The sequence below is a fragment of the Podarcis pityusensis genome, assembly GCF_964106645.2.
Source record: "Podarcis pityusensis genome assembly, chromosome: 16".
In the NCBI taxonomy this organism is placed as follows: Eukaryota; Metazoa; Chordata; class Lepidosauria; order Squamata; family Lacertidae; genus Podarcis; species Podarcis pityusensis.
The window spans coordinates 4,582,595-4,596,869 of NC_138041.1; the positions used below are offsets into that span (position 1 = coordinate 4,582,595).

The following is a 14,275-nucleotide window of genomic DNA, read 5'->3' on the forward strand; positions in this document are numbered from 1 at the left end:
GGGCTCGCAGCCAATAGAAAGGCTTGTTTGGCGCCCAGCTGAGTGGCAAGCTGCCCTAGCCAATAGTTAGTTGGATATCTCGGAGAATGATAGATGTCTTAGCCAATAGACGTTGGCCGGCGGGAGGCTCCCCCAGCTGGCTACATCTCTGCTCCTGGCTCGGCTTGGCAAAGCCCCAAGTAGAGAGCGGATGAGGAGGGCGCGAGCCACTTGAGCGGCAGGCCGCGCAGCCAGTAGGGCTGCCCAGCGAGCGGAACGCCTCCGACGAGGAACGAGTTCGGCGAAGGCGGAACGTCGCCTTTGACTGATAGCCTCTTTCGCCCAATGGCGGGCGGGGAGACCGGGAGCCTTCCTTGACCGACGTCCCGTTCGCCCAATGGAGCGCCAGGCAGCCGGGAGGTCATCCTCAGAGCGGCAAGCGGCCTCGCCAATGAGGGGACTCGGGGCCGGGCCGGAGCGGAGAAGCAGGAAGCGGCCGAGGAGGCGGAGGCCGCCCCGCAGTCGGGAGAGGGGCCTGGCGGGGAGCCTGAGGAGCCGCTGGGCGAGCTGCCCCTCTCCGAGACGGACACGACGCCGGGCCGCTCCAGGGAGCCGGAGCCGAGCAGGTAGGCCCGAAAGGCCTTCCCCTTTAAGGGGGTGGGGCCTCGCCAGGCCCCGCCCACCAGGCCTCGATGAAAGGGGTGGGGGCGCGGAGGGAGATTTATGGGGGGCACCTCAAAATGGGGGGGCTTCTGCATTGAGGGTTGTCGTGGAGGAGTAATGGGGAGGAGGGGAAGGAGGAGTATCTCAGCATAAATGGATGGGGGGGTCCTCAAAATCTGGGGGTGGGGGGCAAGGGGTCCCCCCCACCAAGGTTGCTTCTCTGGGGGTTGCAAGTGGGGGGAGATACAGGACAGGCTGGTGCTTTTCATCCCTCAGTGGATATTAGCTGAAATAAACTGGGGGGTTCTGGTATTTGGGGGGGCATTTCAGTCCTGCTTTGAGGGGGTAGGAAATTGGGTGTGTGGAGGGGGGTTCCTCCTCCTCCCTCCTGCAAAATATAGAGGAGAAGAGCAACACCCCAATGTGGGATGGATTTGGGGGGGGGGCTGAAGACTTAAAATGTGGGAAGGCGCGACCCCCCAACAAAGCCCTCTGGGGAGGACAGAAGACAGAATAACATGGTGGTTCGCCTCCTTCAGTGCATCTCGGTGCAAATAGATCCTGGGGGGGATAGGAGACCTCAAAATGGAGTGGGGCTGGTCCACTTCGGTCCTGTTTTGGAAGATGAGGAAGTGGGGAGGAGGGTGGTGTTTTCTTCTGTTTGCTACTCACGAAAACAAACTTGGGGTGGAAGGGTCCGTTTCAATTTTGCTTTGAGAGGTCAAGCGGATTTTGGGGAGGGGAGGAGGAAGATGGGTGCTGTTCCCCCACCCCACCCCAATTCCAAAAATCCATGTATTTCAACAGAAACCTGGAACTGCAAGGAGTGGGGAGGGGCTCAGACTGGAGGAGATGGGGGCATCTGAGTTCTGCTTTGAGAGGAAAGGAAGATGGGGTGCTCCCTCCTGAAAAACCTGGGGGGTGGGAGAGATCTCTAAATGAGATGGTGGGGCTGTGCATGAAAATGATATTGAGAGCAGCGTGGGGAGATTGGTGCTCCCCGTCACACTGGCGAGGTGAAATCTAAAGAATCAGGGGGAGAAGGGAGTCCATCTCAATCCTCCTTTAAGAAGGCAGGGACAATATGAGGTTTTGGGGAGGGATGCTGCTTCTTCCCCCCCCCCCCAAAAAAAATGCATATAGAGCAGGCATGTCCACCAGTCGGTTTAATCTGGCCCCTGTGACAGTTTATTTCCTGGGGTAAAATCTCAACAACTTCAACACTAAAAAAAGCTCAACAACTTTGGCCGGCCCTCACGGCCCTTCACTTCATCAAATCTGGCCCTCTTTGAAAAAAGTTTGGACACCACTGATATAGAGTATCTCAACATAAAAATGAAATGGGGGTTGCGGGGGGCAAAATAGGGAGAAGGATGCAGCTCAGTCCTGATTCGAAGGCGTAGTAAAGGAATATGGAGGGGGGACCTGGGTTTTCTCTCTCCCTGTATGTATTAAAGAAATTGGGGGGCGGGTGCATAGGTTAGTGATAGACCACACGCTTTGCATGCAGAAGGTCCCAGGATAAATAAACATTTTAGGGGAGCAGAGTAGACTTGAGAGAGGAATGCCAGATTTTAACTCCTTTAAATAAGTTAAACTGTTTTATTCCTTCTCTTCAACCCTTCCCTCCACAGCAAAAGTAGAAAAAAACAACCCTGGGAGAGTAAAAGGGGGTGGAGAGCAACTTCCAGATCCCTTCTCTTCTCTGCCCCCCCCCAAAAAAAATCACAGGAAAATTTTAATATTACCACACACAAATATATATAAAACATATAGTTTATTGAGAGGAGTGAACAACTTCATTCTCTCAAGATTGGGGGTTGGGTGAAAGTCAAACATTTCCTCCCAAGATACACAACAGTTGTGATGGGGTGTTTTTTGTTTTTTTGAGGGGGTGAGAGTTCCTTCTCCCAGGATTTTGTGGAGGTAGAAGAGAAGAAATCTCAAGAGGTTTGCCATCACCCCTTATTTAATTGTGTATCTCGCCACCAGCCAATTGATACCTAAAACCTGAAAAATAAATCAACTCCTCGTGTAAATAAATATCGGGTTGTTGTTGTTTGCCTCTTTGCGGATAGTTTGTGTTTACAGGCTGTTGAGTACGCAGAACCCTCCCCCTCCCTTCCAAACTGAAAATAAATCCTGGGGGAAATACAGGAAAATCTTCCCTAAATTGTGGTTTTGCGCTATGTCAGGGTCTGGGGGACCCGTGGCGCTCCAGGTGTTGTCAGTTTCCCCCAAATCCCAACAGCTAGTAGTCTGGCCATTTCAGCAACATCTGGTGGACTGGATATCTTCTCAAACTTCCCACTAGGTCTCTGAAATTGATGCCAATTTGGCCATCAATGTTTTTGAGTTGCGTTGGACACCATTAATTCTGTGTCCCAAATTCCCAGCGGGTTCGCGTATGCTTTAAATGGGTGCCGGTAATTTCTGCGAACCGGCATTCCTGATCGGAGCATGGGTGCTGACATTCAGGAATTGAAATGCAAACCCAACAGCAATGAAAATGGCAGGGTGGAGGGGGCTGGGAACCAAGAACCCAAAAGATAGCATGTCAGGAAGAAAGCAAGGCTCCTTGAGATGCTAACTTTCTGCTTTCAGGGAATTTTTGCTATGTGACTTTCCATCAGCATCTTCTCCTTGTTTTGTATCCTGGCCTTGTTTGTTGCGTTGGCCCTGAGAGCAGATGCTAGCCAGATAACATGGATTTTTAAAGCTTCACAGGTTCCCTTGTCTGTCTGCCCACTATGCTAATGTTGAGACCCTTGAAACGCAATACCAAGCCTGCCAATTTTTTTTTCTTCTGTATTCTCTCTTTAAAAATGCTCTTTTCCTGGCCTTCCTTTCCTTCCCCACTTGGGTGTCTCCGTGGAAGTTAGCAGATGGTCGAGGCTTAAGTCTCTTAAAGACAACTGGAATTTAATCGCGTGCCAGACTTCAGCTGAAGGCCACAGCAGACGGGTTTTTAATCTGAAATATTAAAACGGTTCAGGTTGGGGGTGCAGGGGCAAAGGAGGGAATGGAAAAGGTGGGGTCTAGATTGAACCACCAGGATACAGATTTTGAGCCCTGGGCAGCAGAGTGCAAGACTGTGTTGTGTTGATTTGGGAGCTGTCTGATCTCAGCTGCCTCTTCCATCTCCCTTAGAGGTGTGGGGTTTGGTGGTTGGAAATAGGGGGTGGGGGTCTGCTTGCCCCAACAGCATCATATTAGGACCTCCTGATCCCTTTGATCAATATCTGAGGGGAGTCACTGTTTGTGGTCCCCATTACTTGCATTCAGGAGCCATGCATTCAGCGCAGTGATTTTGTGGAACTCCCTTTAGACAGGCCCTCCTCTACCCGGTGAACCTCCGGCACTAACATAAGACTTTTAAAAATTGTGGCAGGCTTTTTAATCAAAGTCTGGTTTTTATAGTTTTAACTTGTTTTGGCTTCATTGCCATGAGCTTCCTGGAGATGACTGTATTCAAGCAGGATATAATTTGTCGAAATGAATAATAAACCATTGTCTAAATCAGGGTCCGTCTACCTTGTCGGACTACAACTCCCATCATGTCTTTGCCGCATAGTCAGGGATGATGGGGATGGTAGTCCCAACAACATCTGGGGACCACGGTTGAAGATCACTGATCTGAATAATCTCCAAGTGTGCCCTTCTGCCCACCTTGACTGCCTTCTGTACCGGGGGGGGGGGACTGCTTTTGTGCCCCTCCACTGGATGTTGTTGGGACTCCCAAATCCCATTAGCCCCATCAACCAGTATCTCCAGGGTGAAGGAAGTCCTGCCTGGAGATGCCACTGGGATTGAACTCCTATTCTACATGCAAGGTGGTCGCTCTCCCACAAGGCTTCTCCTGAAGATGAAGTAAGATTCTAGTCCTCAGGGTTGTGAATGAATGGCTGGCTTTCAATTGTACTGTAGGAAGTTGCCTTACTGCAGAAGCAGACCTTTAGTCCTTCTAGCTCATGCTGCCTACACTGGCTGGCAGTGCCTTTCTAGGGTTTCTGGTATGGATCTTGCCCAACAATGCCAGGGCTTGAACGTGGGACATTTTACCTGAGCTGAGGCCTTCATCTCAGGAATTTGGCCTCAAATGCCCAGGAGCAGAAATGGGCACCCCAGGTTGTCTCCTGAGTTGCAGTGATCTTTAAAACAGCCTCCTCCCCTCCGAATACTCCTCTCTACTCCCAAAATGCCAAGGGAGAGACTAAGAAGACAGGATGAACTCCTAACAGGTTTTGTAGCTCTTTCCAGCCGATCCCTGTGCGCTGCAAAGCTCTTGCAGAATGGCTTTCCCCGCCTCTGACTCTGCCCCTTTTTGCAGCCAGGGCTGAGGTTGCCACAGCGGCCTCCTTGCCAGGCCTCCGTCCCAGGCCTTGTTTGTTGTTTTTTGTCCATTCCCCAAGCCTCGCCTGGCGTGTTGCGTCTTGCTTTGCGAGCTGAGATGAAAAAAGCTGGGCTCGTCCGTCCATCGCTGCCTCCCGGGCCGGGCGATCCGTGTTGGTTGTGTGTTTAAATCCTTTAAAAGAGAGAGAGAGAGAGAAATCTATTTCCATCGTTGGCACGTTTACCCTTCCCTCTGGAGTAAGCTTGGTGGTAGTGTACCTGCTTGGATTGCAGAAGGACTCAGGCTCAGTCCCCAAAGGCGTCTCCAGGCTGGGCTGGAAGAGACTCCCTGTTTGAAATCCTGGGGATGCACTGCCAGTCAGTGTAGACTATACTGGGCTAGGTCTGACTCAGTAAAAGGCAGCTTCATGTGTCCCTGTTTAAACCAGTCCTTTGTTCAGAATCACGAGGACTGGAAGCTTACTGGAATCTTTGGGGAAGGACTGTAGCACAGTGATGGAGCATTGTTGGCCTTTCCTTGCAGACGTTTCAGTCCCCGAAGGCATTTCCAAGGAGGGCTGGGGAGAGACTTCCTGCCTGAAACCCTCAAGAGCTGGTGCCAGTCAGTGTAGACACCACTGAGCTAGATGGACCAATGGTCTGACGTGGTCTAAGGCAGCTGCCTGTGTGGTTTTATTGCACACATGTAGGTAAAGGTAAAGGGACCCCTGACCATTAGGTCCAGTCGTGGCCGACTCTGGGGTTGCAGCACTCATCTTGCTTTACTGGCCGAGGGAGCCGGCGTACAGCTTCCGGGTCATGTGGCCAGCATGACTAAGCCGCTTCTGGCGAACCAGAGCAGCGCACGGAAATGCCGTTTACCTTCCCGCTGGAGCGGTACCTATTTATCTACTTGCACTTTGACGTGCTGTCGAACTGCTAGGTTGGCAGGAGCTGGGACCGAGCAATGGGAGCGCACCCCGTCGCGGGGGTTCGAACCACCGACCTTCTGATCGGCAAGCCCTAGGCTCTGTGGTTTAACCCGCGTCCTGCATACGTGTAACTTGAGTGCAAACAACTGCAGCAACAGCAACGACAAAAGGGCATTAGGTCTCTGTCCATAAGGAGCTTACAGTCAGAATGAGCAAGGGGGGATTTTTATTGGCCTCATATAGGGGGTGAAGGAGGGAGGAAATTGGAGTCTCTGGGGATTCACCGTGGTCTGCCATTCTCCTGTGCCTTGGGCCAGCTGCTACATAACCTCCATGCTCAGCACCAGAGCCCCACTGCGCACATGTGCCCCACGGGAGTTGGGGCCCATGCTGTGCAGCTGTTCCTAGCAGGTGGGATGGGAAGCAACAAGCAGTGGAGGGTAGGCCACACAAAGCCTTCCCTTTCCCCAACAAACTCAAAAGGCCGAAAGGAAGCCTTATTAGAAGCTGCCTTCTGGATATATATTGCATTCTCTGCATTAGCGTAAGCCCCCCCCCCTTTCATTCAGGAGAAGAATGAAAGCTAATTTGTGATGACAATGCTTCCTTTTGGGTGGGTAGTTGTCCCGCATTTAACCCAACAATGCCTGTATTTAAACCTAAAATCTTTAAGAGGAGGTCCGGCTATCGGAGGCGATGGCTTGGAAGAATACCCCTTTCCTTTCACAGCCCCTGATTTTTTAGATGCTGATTTTCCTTGATAGGTCTTTAGATATCCTGCTGGAATCTCAAATGGCTGGGCCTGGTGGGTTCTTTTCTGCATTAACCCCCACCCCAAGGTAGCTTCTGAAAAGGGAGGTGGTTTGTTTCTCTGAGTGATTTTCTCTCTCACACACATACACACACACCACATGTGTGCACACACTCTTAACATTACTTTGATTTCCTTGGTTTATTGTTGTTGGGACAATAACCTGTGTCAGTTGCTTGCTATTAATCTGAACTTGTTCTGATTTTGCAGTGTGCTCAGAACATCCAAATAGTGCATGTATTCGTGTGTGCATGAAAAGGTCACTGTGAATGATTGCAGCCTTTCTCAACCTGTGGGTCCCCAGATGTTGTTGAACTACAACTCCCATCACCCCTAGCTAGCAAGACCAGGGCTCAGGGATGATGGGAGTTGTAGTCCTGGATTACAGGATTGCTCAGCCTTCCAAGGCAACTGGAAGAATTAGCTAGCCCTGGCGCCCTTCAGATGTCTTGAACTACAACTCCCACCAGCCCCCTGCTGCCTGGGGCTGATGGGAGTTTTCTCCCCTAACATAGAGGCCCAGTGTGTGGCGTAATGGCTAGAGACTAGGGAACTGGGAGAGTCCAGGGTTCAAATCCCCACTCGGCCACAAAACTCACTGTGTGTAGCCTTGGACCAGTCATTAACTCTCAGCCCAACCTACCTCACAGGGTAGTTGTGGCGATCACTCGTGATCGAGTCAGATTGTCTTACATGAACACAGTTTTAGCCGTGTGTCCATAAGTGACTGTGGAGGCTAATTCTGGATCCACACGTCCTTCCACAGTGAGGACATAGGTTTCCGGGCTGGAGTTGATCACAGTGAGGGTTTGCCAAATGTGCCTTTGTCTCAGCTCGTCTCACCCTTACGTCCTGAGTTCGTGCTTCTTCAAAGTCCATGACACCTAGGATCGATCACAGCTGTGTGATCTTGTACTAATTGCAGGATAAACATATTTTTAAAAAATAGATTAAGTTCTGCAGTGGGAATCAGGCCCCCTCCGGCTGTTTAATGATGAATTAGCCTGGCTTTTTAATTTGCTGAATGATAACAGCGAGGTTTGAAGAGACATTAGTCTGCTTTCAGTGCCTGGACTAGAGGTGCTTTCTGGAGATATTGAAGGAACTGTAAAGGGGTTTTGAAACTGGGATAAAAGCCACCAGCCCTTGTTAAAAGAGAAGATGGCTGCTTTCATTCCCTTTTGCAGTAATGCACCAGATAGTTTGGAACAGGTGCTCTGAGCTCAGGCTTCCAAGGTAGGTTAAAAATAATGAGAATAAAAGGTTTCTTTGGCTATGTTAGAAGCAAGAGGAACAAGCAAGCGGTAGGTCCTCTGCATGGAAAAGACAGAAAAATGCTACTGGATGGCAGAGAGAAGGCAGAACTGCCCAATGCCTTCTTTGACTCTGTCTTCACCTGAAAAGAAAGCAATGCCCAATCTGGTTAAAATAAAATAAACAATGCAAAGAAGCAGCAGCAGCCCAAACTCATTTCTTTGTTTTTTTGATAGAGTTACAAGCTTGGTGGATCAGGGGGATGCTGTGGACATAGTATATCTTGATTTCAGTAAGGCTTTTTATGAAGTCTGCCATAATATAGCTAGAAAAATGTGGGCTGGATGAGGTAACTGTTAGGTGGATTTGTAGCTGGCTGACTGAACCCAAAGAGTGCTCACAAATGGTTCCCCATCATCCTGGAAAAAAATGATGAGTGGGGTGCCACAGTGTTCTGTCCTGGGCCTGTTGGTGTTCAATGATGTCTTTATAAATGACTTGGGCAAAGGAATTGAGTGGATGTTCATCTAGTTTGCAGGTGACTCCAAACTGGGATGGGTAGCTTATGTTGCAGAAGACAGAATCTGGATTCAAAATTACTTTCATAGATTGGAGAAGTAGGCTAAAACTAGCAAAATGAATTTCAGTACAGTGGACGCTCGGGTTGCGAACGTGATCCGTGCGGGAGGCACATTCGCAACCCGCAGCACCACGTCTGCGCAAGCACGGGTTGCGATTTGGCGCTTCTGCACATGCACAGCTGCCGAAACCCAGAAGTAACCCATTCCGATACTTCCGGGTTTCAGCGCGTCTGTAACCCGAAGAAACGCAACCTGAAGCGTCTGTAACCTGAGGTATGACTGTAGTGACAAATGTTAGGCCCTGCACTTAGACAGAAATAACAGCTGCACAAATATAAGATGGGGGACAACTAGCTTGCCAGTAGTACAAATACAAAAGTTACCGTTGTGTGTGCACAGACTCGCATACCACCATCCGGGAATTGTCAGAATCTAAAGATCCAGTCCAGCTATGAATATTATTTTCACAACAACCCTGTAGGTAGGTTAAGCTGAAGGAGAGTGACCTGAATTTCTTGGGCGTTGCCTGAGGCAGATTACTAACTTACTCTTTAAGGTTTTTTTGGGGGGGGGGGCATGTAGTCAGACTTTGTGTACAAGTGTCCTAGTTTTGTACAACTGTGTTCAAAACTATTAATGTTACACCAGCCTTGAAAGGCAGGGCAGCCCCGATTCGTCTTTCCCACCCCCCATTCCTCACAAGGGGGCTCACTGAATTATTATTTTTTGGGGGGGCGAGGTGATGTAATCTTTATATATATATACATTTTTATTGGTTTTTTAACATATCAGTTCCAACAGTCAAATAACATAACTTTCATCGAATACAATGTTTTAGACTTCCGTCAACACCTCCGATGATTTCCCGTTCTTTATCACTTATTCTGCATATCTTAATTTCTCTATTACTCTTAATTATCGTTAACTAATAGTTCTTCTCATAGTCTTTCTTGCAATATTTAGAATAGCCCACCTTGCAAACCTACTAGCGTAATCTGTTCATCACAATTACTTTTCAAATAATTCATATATTTACTCCAGCCTTCTAAGAATCTCTGGTCCCGCAGGTTTCGAATCCGATGTAATCTATGACTATGCGAATGCTAGGCTGGAATGCGCGTATTTCACCTTTCCCAAAGGAAGTTTTGACCAGGCTGCCTCATTTTCCTCCGCTGTGTTTGGGCAACCTATCCTAAACCTGCCTTTATTTTGGTTCAGAGGGTCTGCAGCTGACTGCCACTGGCTCAGGTCCCCCAAACACACCTCTCCTGAGTGTTGCTGCCGTGTGCCCCTCCACACAGCCCCAGAGGCAAAACCGGGTGTGGCAGTGGGCCTTGGCCTAAAACACTTCGTTTTCTTGGAGGCCTAGTCCTGGTGGGCAAAACCACCAAATGCTGCTGAATGACTCTTGCTGCAAATCACAGGAGAGGAGATTTGCACTCGGGTCCTTGCGGGCTTCCTGCTGCAGCAGATGCCGGCCTAGATGGGCCCTCTGGCCCGATCCAACAAGGCTATTTGTGTAGAACCTCCAGGTCCAAGGGCAGTCTATCTTAGGTTCCTCAGGGCATTTGGCCGCTGTGAAAACAGGGTGCTGTGCTAGAAAGGGCCCCCTTTGGCCTCATCCTGCAGCCAGGCTCTTCTGTTAACACTAGTTGCTGACCAGGGTCTTGAGGGCGGCGGTTGTGATTGCTGCCCCCCCCCCCACTTCCTCAGTGAATTGTGCAGACCTGCAAGGCTTTTTCCTCCCTCCCTCTGCAAAGGTAGCTAAATCTATGCCAAATTTCTCGGCTTCCGGCCTGGCCGCATGGCGTGAGCCCTACCTGCTAAGTTGCAGAGCGCGGCTGGCAGAGGAGGAGAATGTGCCGTGGCAAAGGTAGGCCTGGCGCCTGCTCCCTCGCTCAGCTCCCATGGGAATTTGGTGCTTGTTTTGCTCGATCTCGCCCCCCCGCCGGCATCCCTCCCATCGCAGCTGTCCCTGTCGAGCCCTGACCTCATGAGCTCACGCTGGGAACCCAGCGGCCTGCCCCCTTGCGCTGAGAAGCAGCCGCAGGCTCCCCTGCCCGTCGGTCGCCAGAAACCGGAGGCCCACGTCCGCCCGCTTTCCCCCCCTCTCCGTTCCTGCTTGATTCCTTTTCTCCCTCGGCTCCTCCGCCCCACTGCTCCAGGAAAACCTCCGTAAGGTTAGTGCTGCCTTTTTAACAGGTTCCTCCTGCTCTGCCACTTGACCAGAGAGGAACCACCAAACACGCCCTTTCTCTCTTCCCCCTCCCCACCGCCAATTCCCAGGTGCTCCTTGGGAGCTTCGCAGGGTGGGGAACGCCAAGCAGATCTTCCCATTACTCTCCCCCACCAGCCTCCTGTGGGGCGGAGGAGTATCTGCCCCACATACTCCTTAGGGCCCTTCTTGCTTTCCCCCCCTATTGCAGCGAGAAGTTTTCCGTGCTTAACGTTGCCTGACGCGGTGTTGTGTCCGTGTGCTTCTGAAACCTGAGTGTGCATTGGAAACTAGACCTAAATAGAGACCTCCTTCCAGCCGGCATCCTGTTTGAAACAGCGACTGCAGTGCATTCAAAGCACACAGAAAGCACATTCCCCGCCCCCACTCTGCCCCCACCCCCCCCATCCCCAGTTCTGGGAGCGGAAGTTAATCCCTTGCAGATCTACAGTTCCTGGCACCCTTTGCAAACTACAGTTCCCAGGCTTCTTTGGGCGAAGCCGTGTGCTTCAAGTGACCTATAAATGTGTGGTGGATGCACAGCCAGGGACCACTCCTCTACACTTAAAAAACCCATAGGTGTGGCTTCAGGCAGGCAGGCAGGCCGTCCTCTGCTTCTTTCTAGAATCTGGTTTTTTGAGGTACAGTCATACCTTGGGTTACAGACGCTTTGGGTTGCGTGATTTCGGGTTGCGCACCATGCTGAACCTGGAAGTACTGGAACGGGTTACTTCCAGGTTTTGGCGTATGCGCAGAAGCGCCAACCTGCGCATGTGCAGACGGGGCGCTATGGGTTGCGAACTTGTTTCCCGCACTGATCGCAACCCGGGCGTCCACTGTACACTGTTACTAAACATGGGGGCTCCATTTTGCTATACTGCCTGCTGATAGGCCTGCTCACGCCCCCAAATTCAGAGTTAATTCTTCTTTTTTTAAAAGGTGCCATTTTGAAAAGGAGCACTGTCTGGCGCTTAAGGTGTGTTCAGTGCTTTTGGGAAGGTAAGACTGATAACCCACAAGCTAGATGCTTAGAGATGGATATTTAGGGGGCAATGATAAGGTCCAGGCCTCTCCCCAGGACTATATCATCAGAGAACTAGGGTGGTAGAGAACAAATGTTCGCCCAAGTTTAAATTTCTCTTTTTAGACCCACACCTTGTACTGACATGCTCACTTTTCACAAAGGGTTTGCGAAGAACCATTGGCTCTTTACCTGGCGTCCTCAACGTGGCATAGTCTAGGGACCTGTACCATGTTACTTTATTTAATTTATTAATTCATTTTCTATACCGCCCTTCATCCTAGGATCACAGGGCGGTTTACAGTAGAAAAACACAAAAATACATAACACAGAAACAAACGAAAACAATACACCCCCTCCCTAATTAAAAAGGCCATAGATTTTTTAAAAATTAAATTTCTATACCATACTTTTCTGACGTTGCAGGATGCATGGCCTTTAGCTGTACTGAGTTGTGTGTTGTTGGTGGGGACACAATTTTATGTTTTCTTCTGCGAGTGCTGGCTAGCAGTTCCAGGTTGGGGTATGTCAGAAATGGATCTTGGAGGGGGAGATTTGTGATGTGCTGCTCTTTTTAACTTATCTCCCTCTCACTTCTCTCAAGGACCCCACCAAATCATATCTGTGACACTGGATATTCAAAGGCTACCTTTAGCCCTGCATCATAGAATTGTTGGGTTGGGAGGGATCCCGAGGGTCATCTATTCCAACCCCCTGCGACACAGAGGGCGTCATTATCATCAAGCAGTCTTTGTGTTTGTGGGAATCTTGAACCTTGTTGCATTTTATTTTATTTTTTTAATGACACCATCAGGGCCAGCTAGGGTTGCCTCCTTTTATTTCCCCCTTCCTGGCAGAATTCCTGAGCCTTTCAAACAGCTATGAAAAAGAAATTCACCATGAGCGGCTTTTCCCAATGCAAAAGAGTTGCAAAGAGGGGTGAGCTTCACCTGTTGGATTGCCTCCCTGGGGATGTTCACATTCAGTGAGTGTGCCTGCGTACCATGGAGTCAACCGGCACACTCGTACAGTTGTTCGCATGTAACGCATTGTGAGTCAAAAATTTTTTAAAAATTGAAAATTGTCCAGTAGCACCTTAGAGACCAACTAAGTTTGTTCTGGGGACAGTCATACCTCTTGTTACGCTTGCTTCATGATACGTTTTTTTCAGGTTGCGTCCCACGGCGACCTGGAAGTACCGGAAAGGGTTACTTCTGGGTTTCGCCACTTGCACATGCGCAGATGCGCAAAATGACGTCATGCGCAGAAGCGACAAATCGTGACCCGCGCGTGCGCAGACACGGATTGCGTTCCTTTCAGGTTGCGAACGGGGCTCCGGAACGGATCCCATTCGCAACCAGAGGTACCACTGTATAAGCTTTCGTGCTCATGTGTAGCTGTGCACGCAGTAAGCGCATGCAAAGACTTGCGCCTGTGTTCTGTGTCATGTGTGAACAAACCTGTGTCACGGTGCGGGAAGGGAGACTACCCTCATGCTCAATAAAACAGGTTGCCTGGAAGCGCCCCCAAATCACCCCAGGCCTATTCCTCAGGCAGCAAAACATTTTGTTTAAAAGAAGGGCTTGCTTTAAATCCGTTTAGACAGGCTGAAATAGCGGAGGGTGGCCAGGGAGCGGGAGGGCGGCCATCTTTTTTCCCTTCAGCCTTCTTCCCCTCGACACTTTTAACAGCAGCCTGACTTGCTGCAACGTAACCCACTGAAGAAGCCTTTCCTCCTCCATTTCTGCCCAGAGGAAGCTTCCCCTGCCATGCCGGCGGCAAGCCAACACGAGGGGAGAGGCTTCCTACTCCGGGGCCCGGTCTGGGCCTTGTCCTAGGCCTCCCGTTCCCTTTCATCGTGAGCCACGCTCTCCTGGCCTCGGACAACAAGAGACGCGGCTGTCGGCCTCTTTTGAAAGCGTTTCCCTCCCCTTCTTTCTCCCCCTCAGAAGCTGATCCCTTCGTGTCACGTAGTTATGGGCAAAGCAGCCGTTTCAGCTGGCCTCCATGACAGACGGGTCTGGGGGCCCGGGAGGCCATTTCCCCAGTTCATGCCCAGGGAAAGCTTTGTCTGACAGAAAAATTGAGCCGATATCTCCTCTCCCTTCAGAAGTAAAACATACATGCAAGAAAATATCTTGTCGGTCAGGAAAGGAAAAGGAAAAGCCGTCTCCCAACTGCCACCCTTTCTCTTCAAAATAGCTGTTTCTTGAAATAACCCCTCATATTGGAGAAAACCAGAAACTAACTAAAATAAAAATTTTAAAAAGGGCTTCAGCAAAAATGCCACCTCTCTGGCCTCCTGGCTTGAGAAAGATTTCCTCAGTGTCTCGGTCGCTGAAGCACGGAACAAAAGAGGGTTTTTTAAATAAAAAAATATATTTATTGGCTTGTTTATTCGCCGAAGCAATATCTCGGTCCCCACCAAAGCGTGAAGCAAAATAGGCTTTTGTGATGCATTCCTTTGTTGGCTTGCTTTTGTGCCGA

At 50.1% G+C, this 14,275-nt stretch overlaps 1 protein-coding gene across 2 annotated transcripts in view; it reads left to right on the forward strand.

The window, feature by feature from the left end:
- Window positions 1-10: 10 nt before the first annotated feature.
- ZNF687 (zinc finger protein 687) overlaps window positions 11-14,275 on the forward strand; it is a 35,950-nt gene continuing 21,685 nt past the window's right edge. The window contains exon 1 of one of the 2 annotated variants that reach the window (XM_080984508.1): window positions 11-605. In XM_080984508.1, coding sequence (XP_080840634.1) covers window positions 377-605 — 229 coding nt within the window. In that variant the 5' untranslated portion in view covers window positions 11-376. Of the gene's footprint in view, window positions 606-10,626; window positions 10,733-14,275 lie in introns of those variants that run through there. The other variant, XM_080984509.1, reaches the window with a different exon arrangement.